Below are 23,121 nucleotides of genomic sequence, written 5' to 3'. Positions count from 1 at the left end.
ACCGGCTCCTCCAACGGTACCATCCACTGATCAGCAGAACGGTGTTCAGGCGTACCAGTCGGCTACGTGAGACGTATCCCCAAAATATCCATCTCGACTCCATTTAACGCTGCTCAACAAACGTGGGAAAAGAGACAGGACTGAGTCCTCGTACCGAATAACTTGTCCTTTGGAAAAAAGAAGACCCATATTTCAGCTCAGAGGGACTCAGCCCGCACCGCCCGGTTGAGAGACGATCCCAGGACCTACCGATGCGAACGCACCTCTGAGTGGCTGGGTTTCTGATATTTTTGGCGTCGATAGCTCTGATTGAGCCATATGCGCCGGTGGGATGCTCGCACACTGCAGATTGGGTACCTATGGTGTAGATGAGAGCACGATGTCGTCCTTTCATAGACCATCCTTGAGTTTTTTTAGTCCTCCTAGGGACTCACTAGTCTGCGTATACGGGGGTGTGGTGTCTCGCGGCCATTTGTGCGGTTGAGCTTGTATTCGCTCTTGTCAACTCCGATATACCCCCACGGCGAAGTCCCTCAGCGGGCGCTTCGTTCATTAACGGAAAAGGGTGCGTTATCGGTGCAACAGGCCCTGCAGCTGTCGATCAGAACTTTCTGCGAGACAGGGTAGTCATGCTATCTCTCGACAGCTCGCCACTTGTCGGTCAACCCACATCACGACGTGATTTGGTCGGCCATGGCTCTGTGGAATCCTAGCCAGCGTGGCGCTAGAAATCAGGAATCATTGACATTCTGCCAAAAAAAAAATTGACCAAAAATGAGGTCAGACTAATGTCAACTACAGACAATACTTCCATTATAGACTATCATCAAATAGGGGTGCTCTATCAGGTATTCTACACGAAGCTCCATGCTATGTAGGTAATGAGCACGTACTAGAGAGAATGGATGTACTAGAGCATATACAGTTTTGAAGCCGGTCGAGTCTGTGGCTTCGGAGGTGATATAATCCCTACCTTCGGGGCTGTTCTGATCAATTCAAGCCGTCAAACCGATCTGAGTATCGAGACGTTTCGTTCTATATCACCTCTTAGCAGCCCAAGATCAAAAGTACGCCTAAGTATACTGTAGAGAGAACGATCTACTTAATTCCTTCAGGGAATATAGAGCAGTCTGGGGCATCTACTGAGAAAATAGGTATATTCGTTCTGGAGGCGACTGTATCGACTAGATACTCGCCTTCAAAGGCATGAACCCAATGGATCTTGCATTTGCCCTCATGAGAATACACAACACCGGCGTTTTGGCCTCTCGGTGGCAGACGGCCAGGACAAGAGTAATCTCCTCTTTCAATTAACGAGAAACATGTTATCTAAAATGTCTCACCCAGCGACTCTGAAGCCACGGAGCCGACCATGGGTGAACCTCATTGGTGCAATTTCCGAAGCTCAAAATAGCCATCGAAACAAGGAAAATGAATGAATGGATGAATGAACAGCCGCCCTCTTTCAGATCGTTAGAACATCTCAGTTGTTTCGTCTACAGTCCGACCGTAGCATAAGGGAAACAATCTTGCCCAGAAATTGAACAGACCGGTTCGAGCGTGATTCTCCTTTTGCGACATCAACCATCGAGCGAACGTGCGCTCTGAGCGAAACGGATTCGTGCTTCGAAAACAGACAACCTACAATGAGGTAAGACGAAGAGAAGACCAAAGACCAGCAAAACTTTCAATGAATAGATAGCTCACCTCGTCATACCTTTGCAGAGCAAGATAGTATTGCACTGAAAGGTTGAACCTCCTCCTCAACGTCTCCTTTTTGATCTTCCGCGCCGCAGTCCTATACATCAGAGTAACTTTCGCCTCATCCATGCCCGCATGCGAACTGGAGGTGATACCTCCCGGCATCTTCCACCCACTCCGTTCGTACACAACCTCGATGAGACGCGTAAGGATATCGGCTTGCCATGTCATCAGAAGCTCCCCGTGAAAGGCTTTGATGTGGCGTTGGACTCTCATAACATCAAGCTCAAGCAGAACAGTATTGTTGCTTAGCTTTCTTGCTTTGCCTTCGAGTAACTCGTTGCTGGCGTGCAGTGCCTTCAGAGTCGCTGAGTATTTCTGGCAGACGTTCGAGGTTAGTATGTCTGTGTTTCTTTCATCCAGGGTGCCGATTGACCTCTTGGATCTCATCACAGAGGAAACAGCGACATCCCTAAGTGACATGCCGGACGAACCCACGGGCGCATTCATTCGTGCTGAAGGTTTTCCGTGAGCTAGATAAAAGGATAGACCGGGTCCATATAACTGCACGATATTGACACTCATCTCCGGGTCTCGACACCGAAGCTTCGTGGATATAATAACAAGAGACTAATGAATGGAGTGACACTTCCTTAAGATACGAAGATATATGTGCCACAGGCTATATAATGATAGCGCTATACTGGATGCTCTTTGAAGAGGTCTTACTGCGCCAGGTCCTACAGCTAGGTCTATATAGCGAGACGGGATGAATTCCTAGCAAGGAAAGCGCGACCCGGTGAAATAGATCATATCAAAGGTAAGAGTACTCCTGAATATAAATGATATCTATTCCATCACTCGTTCTAGGCCCTTATGGCTGCTATGTGCCAAGTTCATCGGCTATCACAGTGAGGCCATTCCATCCCGACCGGGACATATACACATACATCACTTCATATGATGAAATTCGCTAATGATTCAATTACCAAGTTAGGCCCTTACAGTTTACTTTCCGAAGCCTTCCCAAATTCGACGACCAACTTCCCGAACTGCTTGCCCTCCTTCATGTCCTGGAACAGCCCGTCCAGCCCGGCAATATCGCCCAGCTCAGTCTGCAGGACGCGAGAGATCACCGGGTGGATCTTGTTTGCTTTGACAAATTCAACCATCTCCTCGAATTCCTTGCGGGAACCCATAGTCGAGCCACGGACGTCAATGTTCTTCAAGACAGCTTGCATCAAGAAAGGCATCTTGGGAGAGACAGTCATTCCATAAACGGAGAGCACACCACCAGCCTGGCATTGTCAGTGACGTGCAAATAGATATGGTGCATTGATATCAAGAGGCTCACCTTGAGCAATTTGACCGCTTTCTCGACTGAATCGCCACCGGCGCCGTCAATAATAGCATCGAAGGCCTTCTTTCCCGGGGGGAGCATCGTAAGAAGCTTCTTCTCCCAGGCTTCTTCCTTGTAGTTGACTCCGCCCTTGGCACCCAATTCAATTGCCTTTTGAATCTTCTCCTGGCTGGAGCTTGTCACGTAGACATCCGCGCCCTTGGCCACGGCGAACCGAAGTGCCATCAACGCAACACCCCCTCCAATACCAGTAAGCAAAACCGCAGCACCCTTGCCCGAATTTCTTTCGCCAGCCTTGACCACCAAGGCTCTCCATGCTGTCAATCCCGTCAAGGGAAGAGCAGCGGCCTCCGCATCGGATAAATGCTCGGGGGCTTCTTCTACCTCAGACTCGTCGATGGTGAGGTACTCTTGCATCGTTCCCTTGTTTGTAGAGCTTGGTACCGCCCATGATCCGGTACCCCTTGGGATCTTCCGGTCCATCAGGCGAATCCTTCCAGCCCGTTCCCGGGTTCAATATCACCCGCTTGCCCTGCCAACGCTCAGGGTTCGACACTGCGGGACCAGCACCGACGACCACACCCACACCATCTGCCCCCATAGGAACGTTGAATGTGATACCGGGATAAAGGTGTTGACGCAGGAAGACATCACGATGGTTCAGCGACGCCGCGGTCATTTTCACCAGCAATTCGCGACCTTCCGGTGTCGGCTGGGGTAGGTTCTGAACGGAGAGGGGATAGTAAACCTGCCCCGGTTTGCCCTCAATCTGGGAGAGAAAGATTGCTTTTGACATTATGAATGTGGGTTTGCTTTTGTTTATTGTTTTCTACACGGTGGATTCGTAAAGGATGTAATGGATGTCCTTAAATTTGTTGTTCGTAGGGGTCTTACGCAGCGGCGGTGCGGGGAATATATTTATATAAGCTTGGGGTTTGGGTTATCGATAACCGATGACTGCCGGTTGTCCGATTACAATATCTAGTCTGATCAGATTGTGCACGATCAAGACGAGAAAGGATTGTATAAGTAGATAGTTCTATATAAGCCTGAATTTAGTTCCGGTCAAATAGATCCTCGATCTGAATGAAGCCGTGTTTCTGTTGGGTTCTTCTTCAGGTAACCACGGCTTGGCGGCATTGGACCGAGGTTGAACATTCAGTAGCAGTACATCGATCATGTAGCTTCTTTCCAAGTACACTTGGATAGACAAAGAAAGCTAGATGAATGTACATGGCCTAATATATGAAATTGGCACTTTACTATAATCAACATATCATGTCCGAGGTTCACAGAAGATCTCATCTACAAACTAAACAAAGCCTGTCAATCTGTCAATCATGGAGGGGCTGGCTGAGCTCTAGGTATTCTATGTCTATTCTTTGTATATTACTATTTAGTGAATATAAGGTTATATCATCTTTTTGACTCAGAACAAACCACATTGATTGCAAGACTAGATCAACCCCATTATGACAAACGAAGTCTTTGTTTCCAGGGACCATGCAAAGCCCTCGTTCTGCGCGGCGACAAAGGACACATATAATTTAGTATTTATCCTCTGCTGGGACTCTCCCCTGTCCTGTTCGCGAGTACTTTGTGTGATAGTAATTCTACAGCAGCGAACATCAAGTTTCCACTGTCTCTAATTCAGTATATATGGGAGATATTATACTTATTCGATACGCTTTATTGGTCCCTTTACTTCTTCCTCCGCCCTAACTAAGAATTAAGAATACAGCAAAAGATCTCCAATCCTCCATACCAACCACATCCCAAGATCCAATATCAAGTCACATGCAACCCGGCATGCAAATTAGCCACCATTAGCCACGAAAACAGCCCAATGCAATTACAACCCCTGTCTAGAACGGTCTTCTGTCAGGAGAGACACTTGAAGTGGAGTAGCACAAGGACGGCATAAAAAATGAATAATAAGATTGGAAAAAAAAAGATGGATGAAAACGCGACGGATGTTATCCAGGGAGGCTGATCTGCGGAGGTTGGGGGAACCAAACAAGACGCAACGGTATGTGGGAATGGAAAAGTCGATAACGTCACTTCCCGTTCACCCACCACAAAGATTGACCTTACAGAGTGCAGCTGCGAAGGGAGAGTGTGTACTGTGTGTAGCAATGGGATTGTAATTTGGTCTGGAGGATTTGTCATTGGACAAACATTATTAGTTAGTTACTGTATTTGATGTCTTGATTGATTGATCATTTTGTTGTTGTATTTTTTCTTTTAATATTCATTTTCATTTCTAAAAATACCGGTGGTGGGTGAAAGTTGAAATGACACGCCGAATTGAAGGGCAACCGAAGCGTTTGCGGCCATTGATGACATCCGCGTGGCAGTAGTCGACATAGGTTTGTCTGGGGTGCTACGACCACGCACCCCTCACCCCAGAGAGAAAAAAGATTTGACTGGGTTGATACCAAATCATGGAGGAGGGATTGGAAATGCGACGAACGGGGACAGGTACTTGACCTTGAATGGATACTATACCAGAGGAGAATTTCAAAAGCTTTTCCTTCTCGTTCTCAATTGTTTGTTTCTCTGGATCAGAGTTGGCAACTCCCCAGAAATGAAATATAGAGGATCGCGGTGGATTGTGTGGGTTTTTTTTTTGTGTGTGCGGGTACTGTATATGGGCAGTTCTGGTAATGATGCGGTAACTTTGGGGTACAGTATGTACAGAAAAAGTGGCTGGCAACGGAAAGATAGCCAAGCAAGTCATGGACAGCTGTTAGGATACCTGAACGTACCCGACTAGACTGAATCGGGCGACAGCGGTTCCCTGTGGTAATTCCACGACCCCTTGCTAATTCGCCGCAAGCCTCTTTCATTTTTCAGGAACTCGTCGAAACTCGATCTTCTGATCTTGACTTGGATCTGTCTAGCGTTCTTGCTGTTGGCCTGTCCTCAATTTCTCTTCCCTTTGCTACGAGAAAAAAGCAAACTGCTCGAAAGTCGAACCAAAATTCAACGGTGCGTTTGCGTGCCACCCGTCATTCACGGATGCTCTTTTTCCCTCTCGCTCTAAAAACCCATAGCTGATCTTTCCCCCCAACTACTAGCTCTATCGTCCTCTTGCGTCGTTCCACCTCAAACGTTCGCATCACTTCCTTCCTTCGCACGTTCATCCACCACCGAAAGAACAACAACACTCGACTTGGATACTTCTCTTGCTTTGGGTTCGGAATTCTTTCTCCATCGCCCAGCTATCCATCTCATAATGCCTACGCCACTCCCTTCTAGTTTTGCTTCGGCCGCTGCTGGCAACACTGATGCCTCTCGAAGAGGTGATGGAACTGCTAGTGGAGAATGGTATGAAAAAAAATGCCCTTGTTGTCCCGCTCTTTTTGTGACTTCTATCCCTTCCCCTTGAGGTAGAGTTGCCACGCTGCATTCTCTCGTTCCTCTTAGCGGCGTGATCGCCTTCCCTCCCTCGTTGGATCGTGATTGAAATTCGACCACGCCTAACGCGAATCCCAGGGCTCGAAACCGCATGAATGGAGCAACACAAACCTTCCGCCGTCCGTCAGTCGCGACTAACCCTTCCCACAGCCGGGATACTAGCCAGCCCGCATCCGCCACGACTCCTACGGCCGGTACCTACACTCCCCCACATATGCTCTCGAATTACCAGTCTAGCGCACTCCGCAACGGGGCAACCAATGACACTCGGTATTCCAAAGATCAGCTGTTAGAACTTTATAAGGCTCAACGGGACACGGGTATTTTGGGTAAGAATCTCGCAGAATATCTCGCCGCCGACTGGAATCCGCAGGTAGAGACATCCGCTGCCAACGGCGCCTGGGGCAGGCGGGAGGATTCGAAAGATAATCCCTCTGGGCCTGGGGTGTGCTGGGATCACGGAGGACAGATGGAACCGTTGAGCCTAGTGGACATGACTGATGACGAGAAAGAGGTTCGTGTCTTTGTTACCTTCCCTGTTTGCGAATGGCCCTAGTGCCTTGTTTGGGAAGAGCTGTGCTGAACGGGCGTAGTTGTTTTCCCTCTCAGTGAACTCCCCACTGAAGCCACCACCCACGAATGTACCCAAGGATAACACGGGCGCTACTCCGGGAGGACGCAAGGGGTCGATTTCTCAGGGTCATATTAACAACTACAACACCTCGTCCCCGAGCTCGAATCGACCTGGGCCCAGGCGTCGGGAGACCGGCGATTCGGCCGGCAACCCTATGTCTCCTACAACGGGCGGTTCTCGATTCTTCCGTGACGAGCCGAATACTTCTACCCCACCCCCGTCTCTCCTCCGTCGCAAGACCGATTTTCGAGATACGTCGTCCACCGCCCGGTGGGAGGAGAAAGAGAAAGAATCGGGTCGGGACGTTACCTCGGAGGCCGCCTCTCCGTTTAATTCCCTGAAACGCAGTTCGACTAATCCTTTGAGTGCAGCGCCGGGGACAACAAGTTCGCCCTGGGGCTCGGCTTCGCAAACTGCCAGCTTTTCGCCAATGGGTGCCTTTGGAGCGTTCTCTCTCGGCACGAACCCCACGGAGAAAAAACCAGGCTTTGGCAGTCTTCGCGGGGAAAGTCGCCTGAAGGGCCTCTTTTCGAAGGATAGCTCGGAGGATATTTCAGCTTCGGTGAAGGAGAAGTCGTCCCTGAGCAACCTCGAACGCTTGGCAGGAGAGGGTGAGCAGCGCTCGCAGTCGCCTTGGGGGGAAACTCTCAAGACCCGCACGGGACGGAGTGAGACGAACCCTTTCCAGGAGGAACCTCGGAGCGGGAGTGCTGCGCTTGGGGGGTCTCAGGAACTTCCATCCCAGAGTGCCGACCCGACCGGATTCGCCGCGTTTGGAATGACGTCTAGTATCCCCGGCTTTCGAGAGCTGATCCAGAGCCACGAGAACTCGCGTAACCCCACCCCGAGTTTACTCCAGGGTCATGAGCCAACCAGCCCGACCAACACGAACCCGTATCAAAGCCCCCATGGTGATAGAGGAGACGTCGATGATGTGGAGACTGACGGCTCTGATATCCAAACCTCGCACCATCCGGGCCTCACTGGACTGCGTGATACTACCGCGTTTGGCTCGATCAGACGAGTCGGCTCGGGCATGGATTTGCCTTCGATCGATCGGAGCGCGACTTCCAGCGTTGCCGGAAACCGCAGCTTCTCGAGCTTGGGTGGTTTGGGTGGCCTTCCCTCCATTGGAGGGGCGGCCGGATGGCCTGCAAGCGGTGCCATTGGTACTCCAACCAGAGAACGATCTGCTTTTGGCGGCGGCGGCTTTGGCGATCCTATCTTTGGCACGATGGGTGATCTTCAGTCCCCTAGTCTATCAACCTTGGGAGGAGGCGGTCTCTTCAGCCCTGGCATCAGTGGCACTGGCAGCATCGGCCGCTCTAGCAAGCTAGGGTCTCTCTTCCCTGCTGCGATGCAGGAGCAGATGCAAGGTGATCAAGCACGGGCTGAGCTTGGCAGCCTGGACGATGGATCCCGGCAACTAGGTATGATCCCCGAGAGGCCAACAGTGCCACATGATTTACTAACCCATGGAGAAGATCTCCAGCAGGCAGACAAGTCTGGTCAAGCCAACCAACCAACAACTACGTCTACGTCCCAAACTCCCGTTTCTGCCGTTGGCTCCATCCCCACTTCCATGGCTCCTGACGCACCTCCACCCAGTCAGACTCCTGGACAACCTGGAAGCAATGCTGGCTCTGTTCCTCCTGCCCAACAGCGTACTATGGTGATGCCCGATCGTATGCGCTGGATTTATCGCGATCCGCAGGGGAACATCCAAGGCCCTTGGACGGGTCTTGAGATGCACGATTGGTTCAAGGCAGGCTTCTTCAGCCCTGACCTGCAGATCAAGAAGCTCGAGGACCCAGAATTTGAGCCGCTGGCTCAGTTGGTGCGGCGCATTGGCAACTCGCGCGAGCCCTTCTTGGTTCCTCAGATCGGCATCCCTCATGGACCAGATCCGAACCCTGGTCATTGGACAGGAACCACGGCAGGTGCTGCTCAACCTCCCTTCCCTGGCAGTTTTCCTAGCTTTGGTACTACTTTGACCGCCGAGCAGCAGAATGCCTTGGAGCGGAGAAAGCAAGAGGAGCAGTACCTGATGGCCAGACAGAAGGAACACCTCGCACAGCAACAGGCCATGATGAAGCAAATGCAATTCCAGGGGCTCCCCCCGACGATCCACCCCCATCAGCTCCAGCATCATTCGAGCGCTCACAGCCTTCACAGCCAGCCAAGTTTCGGTAGCATTGCCTCGCCTGTTGGTTTCCAACCATCGCCTATTCAGGGACCCATCCAGCAGCAACAACAGCAGCAGCAGCAGTCGCAGCCGCAGCCGCAGCCTCTCGCTGGCTTCTTCGACGCGGCCGGTCCGATCAGGCAGAACCTGCCCAATGTTGGTCCTCAGATGCTTGGAACAGACCTGGGCGGCAGCCAAGATCAGCTTCCTGCCCTTCTTGAGCGTTTGAACGTCAACCGACCGGACCCGTTTGCATTTGGCAGCGCCGCGCCCTTTGCCACTCGGCAGCCGGACAACTTGTTCCATCAACAGCAGGTTGCTACCATGCTCCAAGATCGGGCTCAGCTGCAACAGGAACAAGAACAATTTGACAGCACTCAAGGTGACAGCTTGTTCGACCAACAGGCCCGTGAAGAACGGCTCCGCCAGTTTCATGCTTTGAGGGCACAGGAAGATGAATTCGGCATGCGCACTGCTGAGGGGCTTCCAACTCACCCCACTACTGGCCCTTCTCCCCCGCCTGAAGCCGAGTCTGTCCAGGATGTTGACCTCGGTTCCCCCACGGTGGAAGCAGACCAACCTACTGTCGCTGACGAAGAACCGGTCCTTACTCTTTCCCAGCAGGTTCAGAAGGCTGCATCCGCTCAGAGACAGCAGCAGGAGCAGCAGGAGCAAGAACAGCAGCAGAGCCAGGCTGCGAATGATGCAGCATGGACCGCCAAGGGTGACCCAGCTATGCCCCAGCCGTTCCCTCCCCCACCTTCTGCATCGCCGCTCCCAGCTCCCGCTGCACAACGTAACCGCCAGAACGTTGCGGAATCGCTCGCCGCAAACTCGAGATCTCAGACCCAGACACCTGTGGAAGCCCCAGCCACGTCCATTGCCCCATGGGCCAAGGAGGTGCATGAGATGCCCAAGGGACCCTCTCTGAAGGAGATCCAAGAGGCTGAGGCTCGTAGCGCTGCTCAGAGAGAAGAACTGGCTGCCGCTGCTCGTCGTGCTCAGCTTCTCGCAGAACAAGAGCGTCTTAGCCAGGCTCAAGTCCAGACTCCTGGTCTCCCATCGACTGCCAACTGGGCCAGTGCTGGATCCCCGTCTACTCCCGCGTCCACCGGATCGGTGTGGGGTAACAGCAAGGCTCCAGCCGCTGCTACCGGCGGCGCTAAGAAGACCCTCGCGCAGATCCAGAAAGAGGAGGAGGCTCGTAAGCAGCGTGCCGCTGCCGCTGCTGCTGCCGTGGCTGCTCAGAGTGCCGTTGCAGCAGCGCCTAGTCCTCCAGCTCCTTCTTCTACTGGAAAGCGGTATGCCGATCTGGCTAGCAAGGCTCCTGCTCCTGCTGCTCCTACCACTCCCGTGACTACGGGTGCCTGGACCACAGTTGGTGCCGGCGGTAAGGCCAAAGCTCCTCCTGCTGCCCCCTCCGGACCGCGCTCGACTACCGCAACGACTCCCTTGGCGGCCTCTCCAGTGAAGCCCAAGCCCGCTACAATTTCCACTCCGCGTGCCGTTACTGTGAACACCGTGACCCCGGCGAACCCTAACCGTGCGGTCGAGGAGTTCACCAAATGGGCCAAGCTGGCACTGGGCAAGGGGTTGAACAGCAACATCAATGGTAAGTCTTTCGTTAAAACCGTACGATTTACTTTATTGAAAAACAGTACTAACGTTTATTTTAGTTGACGATTTTGTTCAGCAGCTTCTGTTCCTGCCGGCCGAAGCGGAGATCATCTCGGACTCGGTGTATGCTAACTCGCAGACGCTGGACGGCCGCCGGTTCGCCGAGGAGTTCATCCGTCGTCGTACCCTGGCCGACAAGGGCATCGTGGACCCCGTCGCAGCTAGCGCATTTGCGGAGAAGAGTAGCAGTGGATGGAGTGAGGTGGCCAAGAAGGGCTCATCGAATGCCCATCGTGAAGAGGATAGCAGCAATGCCGCGTTCAAGGTTGTTGCTCCTCGTAAGAAGGGCAAGCGGTGAACGACTGTGAATAGTGGCATATCTCCCGCGTCTTGTGAATATTCCCGAGAGATGTACTGTAGTTTTGCATTCCAGCATGAGTTGGCGATTTTAAAAATGGCCATGAGTTGCACGCGTACGTTTGCTTCGTACTTTTTTCTTTCTTTCTTGGAGTCGGTAGGATGTACAGTATGGAGTAACTCAAGTAGTGACTAATTTGGCACTACTTCAGCGAAACCAACAGTTTCCGAGTGCATTAACCCTGATTGGCTTGACTACCTTACCAGTACTACTCGTGGCCTCCGTCCCGATCGTCTGCAGATACTTCTTCCTCACCATCGGACAGACATGGATCAGACACGATTGATCCTCACAAGACGGACCCATCTAAGCTGTCAAGGCGCTCATGAGCCTTTGAAAACCAGAAGATCGTGGACTGGTTATTATCAAATTAGGTCTGATTGGGAAAGAATTGAATTAATGGTGAAGGTATTCGGTTGTGATAGACATGCAATTCTATATTATGTACCATGATAAGTCAGTTTAACAAAGGTTATTGTAACCTCTAAACCCCCGATGGTCTAGTTGGATATGACGTCTGACTGCAATGGGATTATACCGCTTCAATTAGAATGTACGCTATATATAGGTTCCAATCGGCTATACACTTACGATAGAATGGAGGTAGACTATTCGCACTACTCCGCCATATTCGGTAGAACACGAATATGGAATGTTTATATCATAAATTTTCTATCGGTAATTATCACAATGGAACAGTTAACCAGAAGTTGACAAAGGGTACATTTGACGCCGTTTTACGAGTCCTGCTAACTTTGGTAGAAGTGTTGATGACTCGAATGATCATTCTGCCTCCGAGTCCCTGACAACTACTCTGGATCATATCAGAGATTCAGGCTCAACGCTCTCTCCTGGTCAGCGTGAACTGCAACCATGCGATCCTTTGAACGATTCTTCACACGTTATACAGCATGCGTGCTTTAGTTAAACCGAGTCTGCGACCGTGTTTTCGCTGTAGAACTCTGCTACCACACCGATGGACTCACAGGATGGCCGACCGCCAGGCAATTGAAGAACAGACTCTGCCTTTCTACGATCAGAAGCAGTACTACCCAGTCCAGCCTGGCGAGATGTTGAAGGATCGTTATTGCACAATTGCTAAACTAGGCTATGGAGCGTATTCCACCGTCTGGCTTGTTTGGGATGAAAAGTTTCTGGTCCACGTCAGCCCACCAATCTTGTTCCTTTGTTACTGACTCGCGTGCAGAGCAAGAGAATATGCCTCATTGAAAGTTTGCGTTCAAACTGAGGAGAATGAGTCTTCTCCCGTGCTGAGCGAGATTAACATGCTCCACCGCTTGGAGAAGTTCGCCGAAAAAGACCACCCAGGACTGGATTTTACGCGCCTTGCAAGGGATATCTTTGAGATCGACGGTCCCTCGGGGAGCCACTACTGTATCGCCTTCAAACCTCAGGGCAATAGCGTCCGCACATTGCAGGAAACATTCCCCAACGCCCAGTTGCGTAAGCATCTCGTAAAGTCCATAATACACCGCTTATTCTTCGCGGTAAACTGGCTACATGCAACCTGTAGTGTTGCACATACAGGTATGTTAAATGTACTCACGGGACGCTCGAAATGCTTAGACTGATTTCAATAGACATCTCGTCGGCAAACATTGTGATGGACATCGAAGACGACACAATTCTCAAAGATGTCGAGCAACAGGAGACTGAGTATCCTAGTACTCCAATTACCACGGGTACTGGAGCCGCTGCTACAAATGTCTACAAAACTCAACGATGTTAGAGCTATCGGGTCACCCGTGGCTTACAGACTTTGGTCAAATGCGTGTCGTAGAGGGACGCATCAATCAGGATTGGTGGATGTCGGATCTGTATCGCGCACCGGAGGTGCTTTTACAGCTTCCTTGGGGGTACCCTGTGGATATTTGGTCGATTGGTGTTATGGTGAGTTTCCATAAGCATATTTCTCAACCACAGGTTCCACTAAATCCATCAAATAGACACTGGAACTGCTAGAAGGTAAGAACCTTGTCGATCCAGTGTATCGTGTTCATGGCCAGTATGTCCTCCCCTTAGCATTGGCCCAATACATCGGTTATCTCGGTCCTCCTCCATTGGAGATCATACAGAAGAGTCCACTTTTCCAGACATACTTCGATTCAAAAGGTACGTCTCTTAATCTATCGCTGTTCCATTTAAGCAGGAGTCCTCATCTAATGGCCTACTAGGCAATTGGATATCTGAGCCCCCTATCCCAAAAACATCCCTGGAAGAATTTGTCACGACCATTCCACCAAGGAAGAGAAGGACCAGTTTCTAAGATTCATACGGAAAATCTTGACGTGGGATCCCGAGAAGAGAGTCACGTCTATCGAGGTGATACCCGATGAATGGCTTACGCGGCCAGTCGAGGGCTTCATGTAGACCAAATCACCTAGTAAAATCCCGTCCTACGTTCCTGCCACAACTTCAGATATTCCCCATATGATATGTCTTATGGTTTCCGAAAAGAAGATATCTATACTTTCGGTGAAACTGGGTGCCCTAACCGTGTCATTGTATACTTAAAGACAACTAAACCAATATTCGTAGTTCGGAGTATTTTGAATTCTAAACACTGACTTTCCACTCTTCTTAAATTTATAGAATTCTGTTCGTTCTAGATCTAGAACTTTGGATTTAGCTAATCTTATCGCTGTCCCTTATTCATAGCTACAAGCAAAGTCAAAGTCATTACTACGATGGTGGGATAGCCTACTTTGCCCAACCTTCATTCTCCGTCTCCGCATCTCGTAAACAAGATGACTCACTGCATATCATCTCTACATAAAAATAGTCTTCCGGGCCCTGAACTGTGTCTAAACTCAGAACTCTTTTAGAATCAAACATCCTCACCGTCTCTTATTTCTACTAGCCCCTCCAAAACCCCCAACAAAATGACCACACCCTTCGGAGCCCCCATGAGAGAGCACTTCCTCTTCGACACCAAGTTCAAAAACCTCAACCATGGTATAACTCAACCTTACAAGTAACAAGTACAAACACCAACTAACTATAATCCAGGCTCCTTCGGCACATACCCCCGCGCCGTCCAAACAGCCCTCCGCCAACACCAACACTCGGCGGAGGCCCGTCCAGACCTCTTCTACCGCATCACCCGCGGCCAAGGCATCGACGAATCGCGCCGCATCGTAGCCAACCTGCTCAACATCCCCGTCAACGAATGCGTCTTTGTCAAGAACGCAACCACGGGTGTCGCCACCGTGCTCCGTAATCTAGTCTTCCAGAAGGGAGACACAGTCGTCTACTTCGACACGATCTATGGCGCCGTGGAGAAGAATGTACACTCTATTATGGAGTCCAGCCCCGTGACTACCCGGAAGGTTGAGTATGCGTTGCCTGTTAGCCATGAGGACCTGGTGAAACGGTTCCAGGATGTCGTGAGTCGTGCAAGGGGTGAGGGGCTGAATGTGAAGGTCGCGGTGTTCGACACCATCGTCAGTATGCCTGGTGTACGGTTCCCGTTTGAGGCCTTGGTAGAGGTCTGTCGGGAGGAGGGCATACTCAGTCTTGTTGATGGGGCACATGGTATTGGCCACATACCGTTGGATTTGGGGGCTTTGAGACCGGATTTCTTTACTAGTAATCTGCATAAGTATGTCCCCTCCTTCTTTCCTTCTTTCCTCCGTTTGATTACTATGTGGGAATACAGTTTTGGGATGCTGATATGGAACCAAAAAAAGATGGCTATTCGTCCCCCGCGGCTGCGCAGTCCTCCACGTCCCACTCCGCAACCAACATCTCATCCGCACCACATTCCCAACCTCATGGGGATACATCCCCCCTCCCTCATCCGGGGAGATAACCCCCACCACCACGCAGGGTAAATCCGCCTTCGAATACCTCTTCGAATACATCTCCACAACCGACGACACGCCCTGGCTCTGCGTCCCCGCGGCCATGAAATTCCGAACGGAAGTCTGCGGCGGCGAAGACCGCATCTACGCTTACCTGGAGACCCTAGCCCGCGAGGCCGGGGATATCGTTGCCCGCGCCCTCGGGACGGAAGTCATGCAGGAGGCTGGGCTGAAGGAGGGAGAGGCCAGTCAGCTTAGGAGGTGTGGGATGGCTACTGTGCGGTTGCCGATTGCTGTGTCTTCTTCTTCTGATGCTGGGTCTGGTCGTGGAGGGGATGCTGTTATGAGGGTGCAGGGTGAGGATGGGACTTCGTATCTGCGGATTCAGGCGTCTTTGGTGGCGACGGTCAGTAATTGGTTTCGGGATACGTTGTTTGAGAAGTATGAGACGTTTGTGCCGGTGTTTCAGCATGGGGGGTGGTTGTGGACCAGACTCTGTGCGCAGGTTTATTTGGAGAAAGGGGATTTTGAGTGGTTGGGGGGTGTTTTGAGGGAGTGTTGTGAGAGGGTTGAGGGGGAGGTTGGGGTTTCTTCTGCGAAGATTTGATATTTTATCTTCTTGTTTAGATGCGCTAGGCCACTGTTAGATGTTGATATTGTTAGATAGAGTACAGAAGATATTGCTTTTCTACAATACAATGGCACGTAACCCATATACGTTATTCTATCCAGCACATCTACTGCAAACATCTATAGACTACCAATATACTCCCTATATACAGCATCAAATCAGTACACAATACATAAACCACCTACTCCCTCCCCCAAACCCTCCTCCCATCAAACCACGTCTCCCAAACCTCCGCCTCCAACAATCTCTCCTCCTCCCAAACCATATCCACCACCACAAAATCCGCCTTCATCCCCACCTCCAACCGCCCCGTAAACCCATCCGCAAAGCAACTATACGCCGACCCCCCCGTAGCAGCCACAACCGCCTCCAACAACCCCAACCTAAAACCCTCATTAACCGTCTCCACAGACTCCGGCTCCCTCGCCGACCTTCTCGTAGTAGCCGTATACAAATTCCTCAATGGCAGATGCGGCGCCGTGGGCGAATCCGTCCCAATCGCCAGATTCGCCCCGTGGTCCAGAAACTCCCTATACGCAAAGGCCCGACCACACCTCTCCTTCCCAAGTAACCGGGGCCACGCGCGCAGGATAGCCGGATCGGCATGCACAGGCTGCACGGAGGCCGTGATGCCCAAGGCACCGAGTCTCTTTGCGTCGTGGGGGGCAGTGAGCTCGAGATGTTCGATGCGATGACGGGATCCAGGTGTGCCTTCGCTTTCAAGGGCGTCGATGGCAAGTTTCACCGTCGCGTCGCCGATAGCATGTAATGCGCATTGGAGACCCGCTTGGTCCGCCTTCCTAACTACCTTTTTCAGTATATCAGCACCCCAAAGCGGGGCGCAATTATCCCCGTTCGAAGCATAGGGTTCCGTCAGAGCAGCCGTGCAGGCATCCACAACACCATCGCAAATAACCTTAATACCTGCGATCCGCAAATCGGGACTGGTTGTCACGTTGTACTTTCCATGTAATTCAATCGCTCGATCAACCTGTCTCAAGACCTCCTCTTCATCTTCCTTCGGGGAAATAATCCAATGCGCCGCGACCCGGATATTGGCTTCCTCCCGTTCCCGGAGGGCAAGAAGAGTATTCCATAGATTCTCATCCGTAGCCATCTCCACGACACCCGTATACCCGGCCTTTGTATACTCCCTGATCCCGGCGCGAACGAACCCCAGTTTCTCTTCGAGGGTGGCTACCTTCGCGACGTGCGGCCAGACGATGTTCACGGCTGCTGCTTCGCTGAGGAGGCCGGTTGGTTTCCCGGTCTCGTCGCGGTGGATGACCCCGCCGGCTGGGTCGGGGGTGTTGTGGACGTTGAGTTCCGTTAGGGCGGCGGTGTTGCACCATGCGGAGTGGAGGTCTTTGGAGTCGATGAAGATGGGACGTGGGTCGAGGTCGTCGAGCATGGAGGCTAGGGCTTCGCCGTTGGTCATGGAGTGCATCCAGCCGCGGCAGAAGAGACGGGGGGCGGTTGGATTTGCGGTTGCTGCGGCTTTGATGGTGGTGCGGATGTCGGATAGGGAGGTGCAGTTTCCCAGGTTGATTTTGGAGAGGCTGGCGCCAAAGAGGAGGAGGTGCATGTGTCTGTTTTATTTATGTTAGTTTCTGGTTTCTGGTAATTGGTGCGATGTTGTATATGGATGGCTGGGTGGTGTAGAATTGAGGTATTTCTGTGTATGTACGTACCCATCAATAAAGCCGGGGAGGACTTTGCGACCCTCCAGATCATGGATCTTGCTGTCTGGGTGGAGGGTCCTTGCGGTGGATTCCTCGCCAAGGTAGATTATGCGGTCGTTTTCCGTGACCATGCATGTTGGGTTGGGGGATTGGGGGGTGATCAAGTGGCCGTTTTTGTAGAGGGTTTTCATGGTGAAGACTGTTTATGAAGTGTTGTATAGGAATTGACTAGGAGGAAGAGAAGAGAAAGAGAGAGACAGAGGGAGACAGTGAGAAAAGGTGTATGAGGGGTAAAGATGGTATATCAATCTAATCTATGGTAGGGCGCGATTAGGGCGCATGGCATGTGGGGTATCAATCAATGTGGAGTTCAATGATTAAATATGATCTGATGAATTATCCATCCCACAATCAACTTATCTATTTGCCCTCCGGCTTGATATCCAAAAATAAACGGTTCATTACTGCGTAACACTTCCAGAGTGGCTCTTGTATGTCCATTCCATCCATTGTCCAATTTACCATGGATCCAAGCTCTATAGCACTTCCCGTAGCTGGAGGGAGACCTGCCATGGCCGTAGCAAAGCAAGGAACATGAAGGGCATCGCATCGTGAAAAACGGAGGCCACGCCTACTGGTTGCCTCCTCCGAAATGGCTTCGAACCCAGCCGGCGAAGCCTCCACCTTGATTATCATTCCGACTGGATTGTCCTTGATCCTGTTCTTGTCCTCCCGTCTCGGGACCAGGCCCGTTCCACCGTGGCGGCGACTGTCCGCTATGCTCGGGAGCAGCGCCACTCGGCCGACGGGGAGACGTCTCCGGACTACTGTTAATGACTACCGGGTTATCGCTGCTTCCTTCGGGTCTAGAGGGCCCAATCAGTGACTGACGCGGACACAAGTGTGATCGAAAACTTACCCTGCCGGAATGTTGATGCCTCGCCGGCAGTGAGGACACGTATTGTGTTGGCTCAGCCACATCTCGATGCAGTTGTAGTGAAACCAGTGCTTGCAGGGTAGTACCGTGACCTCCGTGCCTAATTCCACCGGGTCCATGCATATCGAACATTCCGCCTTGCCTTCGCTACCCAACATCTCCTGATCAACCTTCTTCTTCGGCAGAGACTGGATCTCATTGGGAGCAGCGGGTGGCGGCGCCGTCCCCCGTGCGTTTTGATCGATCAGCTGTGATATTACCCGGTCTAGCTCTTCTTGCGAGTAGACTGCATCGCCATGCCGGTCAAGGTTGAGTAAAGTCGATAAAATCGCAATGGGATTCGGCCCGGTCATGACACGGACTCCGGGGCCACCTCCTGGTGGACCATTGTTTCCAAAATCGGCTCGGAATAGTTCAAGAATACTATACAAGTCAGTCACCTTTTCTATCTCGCCGCATCCAAGGGAGAGAACATACTCGCCCAGAGTTCGTAGAGGAGTACCCATAGGCTGTGGACCATCTGCATCACGAGGATGTAGCCCCCCTGTCGTATGAAACTCGGACCCCACGCCCCCATTGCTCCGCGTGTTCATGTCAATATCAAACGACGTGCTGTATATCCTCGAACCATTCGGGCCGAACCCTTGGTTCTGTCTGTCAGTCCTCCACAATCCCGGTGATGAATCTCGCTCATTCGGTTGCCGGTACTCCGTTTGCCGGTAGGTGTCGGCCAATCCATGAAAGATAGTGTCCAACCCGCGGACCATAGGCATAAGAGGATCCACCGGCATTTGCTGACCAGACGAACCACGTCGTGTGTATGTAGTGCTGGAAAAAGTAAACCGGCCATCCGGCGATCTGTACGTGTGGTGACGGAATCCATTGCCCGAGCCCCAGTCAGGGGTATCTGTGTTCATATTATCATGATCCCAAGGGTTGTGGTCTGCCCATGGGTTTCTGGGAGGAGCTGACCGGTCCTCGGGCACTGATGTTGGAGGGTCGGGGACTTCCTCTTCCGTATCTGGCGGAATTTCGATCTGGCCCGTCAGTATTGGTGTCCAAATAAACGGTTGTATAGCATGAAAAGAGGGAGGGGAAAGGATGACACACAATTTCTGTGAATTCAGAGTGACAGTGTGGGCATTCCAGCCCATGATCTCTGCGTAGCCATACCCCGCCACAGGCATGACAAAACATGCGATCCCCCACATCGGCCATGGTGATTGTGTCAAGGTAAAGAGATAGGTTGTCGTGGTGAAGATAAGGAGGACGGCGTTCAACACGACGAGATTCAGTAATAGTATCACTAGGCAGACGGAATCGAAAGATTGTACAAGAATGTCAGCCGTCGGACAATTGTACACTAGTAGTCGAAGAGTCGCAATGCTTTCTGTCGAACTGCAACGTCACTCATTGTTTCGGGGCTACCATGCACGTTTTGCAGGCCAGATCAGTTGATCTTTCTGTTGACTAGCGTTTCAAGACACGCATTATAAGGTGAGGCGATGGTTTAGAATCGTGTTGAAGTTGGTGGAGAAAGAAAGAGAATAAATGATTGGGGAAAGCCGGAGTGTCAGGCGGATGACGTTTACCCTTGGAAACCAATGAAATCAAGTGACTTGGCCATTTTGTATAGTTTCTGGGAATTCCTTCCTTTCCCTTCCCTTGCCTTCGATTATCATTACAGAAACTAATAACTAAAATAGCATACGTTGCCGGCCATTCAAAGAGTCATGTTATAATCACAAAAGCCAGCATGATCATGGACAATACAACGCCATCGCATGCGAAACATCCCACCAACAAAAGAGCAACAACAAAGAGCTACCATATATACACAGCGTAGATTCACGACTTTCCCAAGGCACAAAGCTATTCACCAGGAGAAGACACCACATTACCGCCTCTTAGCGCCCCGGAACACCATGCCACCCACCAAACCCGCGGCGAGAGCAAGTCCGCCCACGATCGCAAACCCCATCAATCCTTCCTTGGACACTCTTTCATCAATCAGGGTACCGAGGCTGGCGGCCTGAAGGTTGGCGGGCTCCTTTTCGAGAAGTAGATCGTTGTATCGTCGGGCTTCGCCGTAGTTTCCGAGCTTGTAGTTACCGAGGGCTAGATAGTAGAGGCATTCCCGTCGACGTTCCGGAGCAGCACGGAAGATCTCTGATAGCAAACGGACTCCTTCCTGTTGGTCCGGTCGGGCGTTGGATTTGATCAGACCCTACAATAAAAGCCATCATTTAGTATAAATACTGGAAAGCCAGAGCCAAAGCTAGCTAGGACATACCCAGGCAAAGTTGAACTTGGTTTGAATACCGACATAGTCACCTTCCTTTTCGTACTGCGCCCGCAAGACCTGGAGCTCCGCTGGCTTTAGAGGGCTGCAATATGTTAGCTGAAATCATCATGAGAAGTAGCGTCGACATTATCACCAACCTTTCAGCATCGGCGGCATCTGCAGAACCGTCAGTATCGCCGCTAAGGAAACCAAAACAATAGCACGGGTAGGGTCAAGAACGTACAGGGCAGGTTGGAACCCATGTTTTTAGATAGACAGCCTTTCACTAACTCAAAATCGAACGAATAAATAAGGAGGAAGAAAATCTGAAGCAAACTTCCGCATGTATCGAAGATGATAGGCATCCAAATCCAAGCGCATGAATCTGACCCTCCGTCACGGGTGGCGGTGCAAGTGGCGCATAGTGGCTGATCTAATCAGTTGCTCCACCAACGCCGCATATCAACATCACCGTCGGGTTCAACCCCACGCATATATCGGTCAAAGCCAACTGCAAGCTTCTTTTTAACGACCAAAGTCAGGTAAATCAGTCACAATGTTGCTCGACGAGAACCCAGGCACGGTATGTATTTCAAACTTATTGTGGAATCTGAACACTGACGCGTTGCAGCTCATCCACCACACCATTGGAAACTTCAATATCCAACCAGACAAACAAGCCGTCACCCGCATCAATGACTCCTTATCGACCCTTCAGCAGTCGCGCGAGCTGCGTATGCGCGAGGCCGAGTCCTCTCTGCGAAAGCTCTCCCGGCACCTCCATTCCTTGAACGCCCAGCATGAAGAAGCGGTAGCTGCACATGACTCGAGTAAACATGCGGCGGATATGGTTGAACTGGACACGAAGAAATTTCGCATCGCAAAAGCAGCCACGGAACTTGAAATTGAGAGCGAAAGACTGGAGAGTGAGCTGGAGATGTTGAAGGAACGATTGGCGGATTTGGAGGCTCAGGGGCTGGAAGGCGATGAAGCCACGAGACGGGAGAGGGAGCTGGACGATGCGACAATGTGGGTACCCACAATGCTGTATACTGCGTGCTCACTGCTGACTGAGATAGCCTTCGTCTTAAAATTTATCGCTCCCTTGGCGTTGATATTGAGGCCGATGATGCGGGCAATTTCAACAAAGCCGTCATCCGTAATAGTCGCAAAGGGGACGTGCACGTCGTTAACATTGACCCCAAGTTCTCGCGATTCTTCTACTCCAACTACTTCTGGTCGACCATGCAAGGTTAGCCGGAGGAAGGCCCTGTCATATAACGGCGTTTACTGCTTGGTGCGGTGCGATGTCTAGGCGTTAACTGGTGATGATGATATGATTTCATTTTGTCTGGATATACCCTGGTTTTGTGCAAATAATATACACTATATACATAATTACCTTTTAGCGGCTCTTACTTGTCGCAGTACCAACGTGCCCCTTATGTGTCACGTAGATATATGCTTCATACGGATGCTGCCTCAACCTGGGCAGACTTCTTGCTGTCCAGAAACTGTATGACCTTCACCCTATCCGCATCAGTCAAGGTACTACACCCCCCTGTTCCAAAAAGCAAAGGCTTCTCTTCCGGGAAAAGCTCCTGAACAGCATCTAGCAGCTCCGACTTGTCCCTCTGCCCTTCGTTGAAACCATCACCCCATGACCGCAACCAGCTATCCTCAACCGCACTGACATGACTCTCTACCTGTCCCATATTGGGAATCTCCTCCCCATCCCAGGTGAGAACAACCCCCTTCGATGAGTCCGCATCTTCGTCCGCCGAATATCTCACCTCAACGCCCAAGTTCACCAAGCCTAGATGTTCGGCCTTCCCATTCCACAAGACCTGGCGTAATGTCCCGTCCCGCTCAATCATCATCCATATCAGCGGATACGAACTTCGAGCTAGGGCATCTCGAACGCCCTTCGTCGCTTCCCGCGGACTAACCAGGATGCCAACCTCGTCGCCTGTCCGCCACCCCACTGGGGACTGATTGAACGTCCCTTCTAATTCGCGGACCAAGTTCGGTCCTAATTTAGTTTTTAGTGATTTACATTGAACGATCACGCGAAGAGGATGTTCGCGGCGCGGGAGGTGCCAGGTTCCCACGAGGTCGATGCCTGCATCGTCGCGGCCGCCGACGCGGTGCAGCGTGAAGGCGGAGGAACGGAGGGTTCGTTGAACGATATACTCGTAGTGTGTGCCTATGTAGGCCGTAGTGGTAGGAGAGAGAGAAGTCCGCTCTGCATAGACGAGGAAGGAGGGGAGGTCATGATGGTGTGCAGATGGGTGTGGTGGAGGGGAGGGGAGCTTGAAGAGACGGCGCGTGAAGGAATGCAGTTGACGATGACATTGGCGGCGAGCGACAGAGGTGAGATTGAGTCGGAGGAAGGAATAAAAAGGACGATGTAGCTTCATATCAGCTT

The 23,121-nt window shown here is 51.4% G+C and overlaps 10 protein-coding genes across 10 annotated transcripts; 4 read left to right on the top strand and 6 right to left on the bottom strand.

Moving 5' to 3' along the window:
- Positions 1-1,483: 1,483 nt before the first annotated feature.
- AO090026000287 (uncharacterized protein) lies at positions 1,484-2,286 on the bottom strand (the record flags this gene model as incomplete). The annotated part of the gene is made up of 2 exons (XM_023236128.1): positions 1,484-1,684; positions 1,708-2,286. The coding sequence occupies 2 exons, from the start codon at positions 2,284-2,286 to the stop codon at positions 1,484-1,486; spliced, it is 780 nt and encodes a 259-aa protein (XP_023090980.1).
- A 416-nt stretch (positions 2,287-2,702) lies between these two features.
- Positions 2,703-3,857, bottom strand: AO090026000288 (putative alcohol dehydrogenase; the record flags this gene model as incomplete). Its single annotated transcript, XM_023236127.1, has 3 exons — positions 2,703-2,999; positions 3,056-3,497; positions 3,523-3,857. The coding sequence occupies 3 exons, from the start codon at positions 3,855-3,857 to the stop codon at positions 2,703-2,705; spliced, it is 1,074 nt and encodes a 357-aa protein (XP_023090981.1).
- Positions 3,858-6,299: 2,442 nt separating this feature from the next.
- Positions 6,300-11,275, top strand: AO090026000289 (uncharacterized protein; the record flags this gene model as incomplete). Its single annotated transcript, XM_023236126.1, has 4 exons — positions 6,300-6,391; positions 6,560-6,995; positions 7,075-10,912; positions 10,977-11,275. 4 exons carry the CDS (start codon positions 6,300-6,302, stop codon positions 11,273-11,275), a joined length of 4,665 nt encoding a protein of 1,554 aa, XP_023090982.1.
- Positions 11,276-12,621: 1,346 nt separating this feature from the next.
- AO090026000290 (uncharacterized protein) lies at positions 12,622-13,481 on the top strand (the record flags this gene model as incomplete). Its single annotated transcript, XM_023236125.1, has 4 exons — positions 12,622-12,883; positions 13,086-13,246; positions 13,303-13,361; positions 13,469-13,481. 4 exons carry the CDS (start codon positions 12,622-12,624, stop codon positions 13,479-13,481), a joined length of 495 nt encoding a protein of 164 aa, XP_023090983.1.
- Positions 13,482-14,238: 757 nt separating this feature from the next.
- AO090026000291 (putative aminotransferase family protein (LolT)) lies at positions 14,239-15,766 on the top strand (the record flags this gene model as incomplete). The annotated part of the gene is made up of 3 exons (XM_001821716.3): positions 14,239-14,311; positions 14,366-14,957; positions 15,046-15,766. 3 exons carry the CDS (start codon positions 14,239-14,241, stop codon positions 15,764-15,766), a joined length of 1,386 nt encoding a protein of 461 aa, XP_001821768.1.
- Positions 15,767-15,971: 205 nt separating this feature from the next.
- AO090026000292 (amidohydrolase) lies at positions 15,972-17,663 on the bottom strand (the record flags this gene model as incomplete). The annotated part of the gene is made up of 2 exons (XM_001821717.1): positions 15,972-17,379; positions 17,482-17,663. The coding sequence occupies 2 exons, from the start codon at positions 17,661-17,663 to the stop codon at positions 15,972-15,974; spliced, it is 1,590 nt and encodes a 529-aa protein (XP_001821769.1).
- A 440-nt stretch (positions 17,664-18,103) lies between these two features.
- Positions 18,104-19,627, bottom strand: AO090026000293 (putative RING finger domain protein; the record flags this gene model as incomplete). Its single annotated transcript, XM_023236124.1, has 3 exons — positions 18,104-18,338; positions 18,392-19,446; positions 19,520-19,627. 3 exons carry the CDS (start codon positions 19,625-19,627, stop codon positions 18,104-18,106), a joined length of 1,398 nt encoding a protein of 465 aa, XP_023090984.1.
- Positions 19,628-20,306: 679 nt separating this feature from the next.
- AO090026000294 (mitochondrial fission 1 protein) lies at positions 20,307-20,956 on the bottom strand (the record flags this gene model as incomplete). Its single annotated transcript, XM_001821719.3, has 4 exons — positions 20,307-20,636; positions 20,703-20,796; positions 20,852-20,870; positions 20,938-20,956. 4 exons carry the CDS (start codon positions 20,954-20,956, stop codon positions 20,307-20,309), a joined length of 462 nt encoding a protein of 153 aa, XP_001821771.1.
- A 293-nt stretch (positions 20,957-21,249) lies between these two features.
- On the top strand, positions 21,250-21,950 carry AO090026000295 (kinetochore Spc24 family protein; the record flags this gene model as incomplete). The annotated part of the gene is made up of 3 exons (XM_001821720.3): positions 21,250-21,276; positions 21,325-21,722; positions 21,773-21,950. The coding sequence occupies 3 exons, from the start codon at positions 21,250-21,252 to the stop codon at positions 21,948-21,950; spliced, it is 603 nt and encodes a 200-aa protein (XP_001821772.1).
- A 54-nt stretch (positions 21,951-22,004) lies between these two features.
- Positions 22,005-23,113, bottom strand: AO090026000296 (uncharacterized protein; the record flags this gene model as incomplete). Its single annotated transcript, XM_023236122.1, has 2 exons — positions 22,005-22,055; positions 22,166-23,113. 2 exons carry the CDS (start codon positions 23,111-23,113, stop codon positions 22,005-22,007), a joined length of 999 nt encoding a protein of 332 aa, XP_023090985.1.
- Between the last annotated feature and the right edge of the window lie 8 nt (positions 23,114-23,121).

This window comes from Aspergillus oryzae, chromosome 3 (genome assembly GCF_000184455.2).
Source record: "Aspergillus oryzae RIB40 DNA, chromosome 3".
Classification (NCBI taxonomy): Eukaryota; Fungi; Ascomycota; class Eurotiomycetes; order Eurotiales; family Aspergillaceae; genus Aspergillus; species Aspergillus oryzae.
This window is presented reverse-complemented; position numbering and strand designations above follow the sequence as displayed.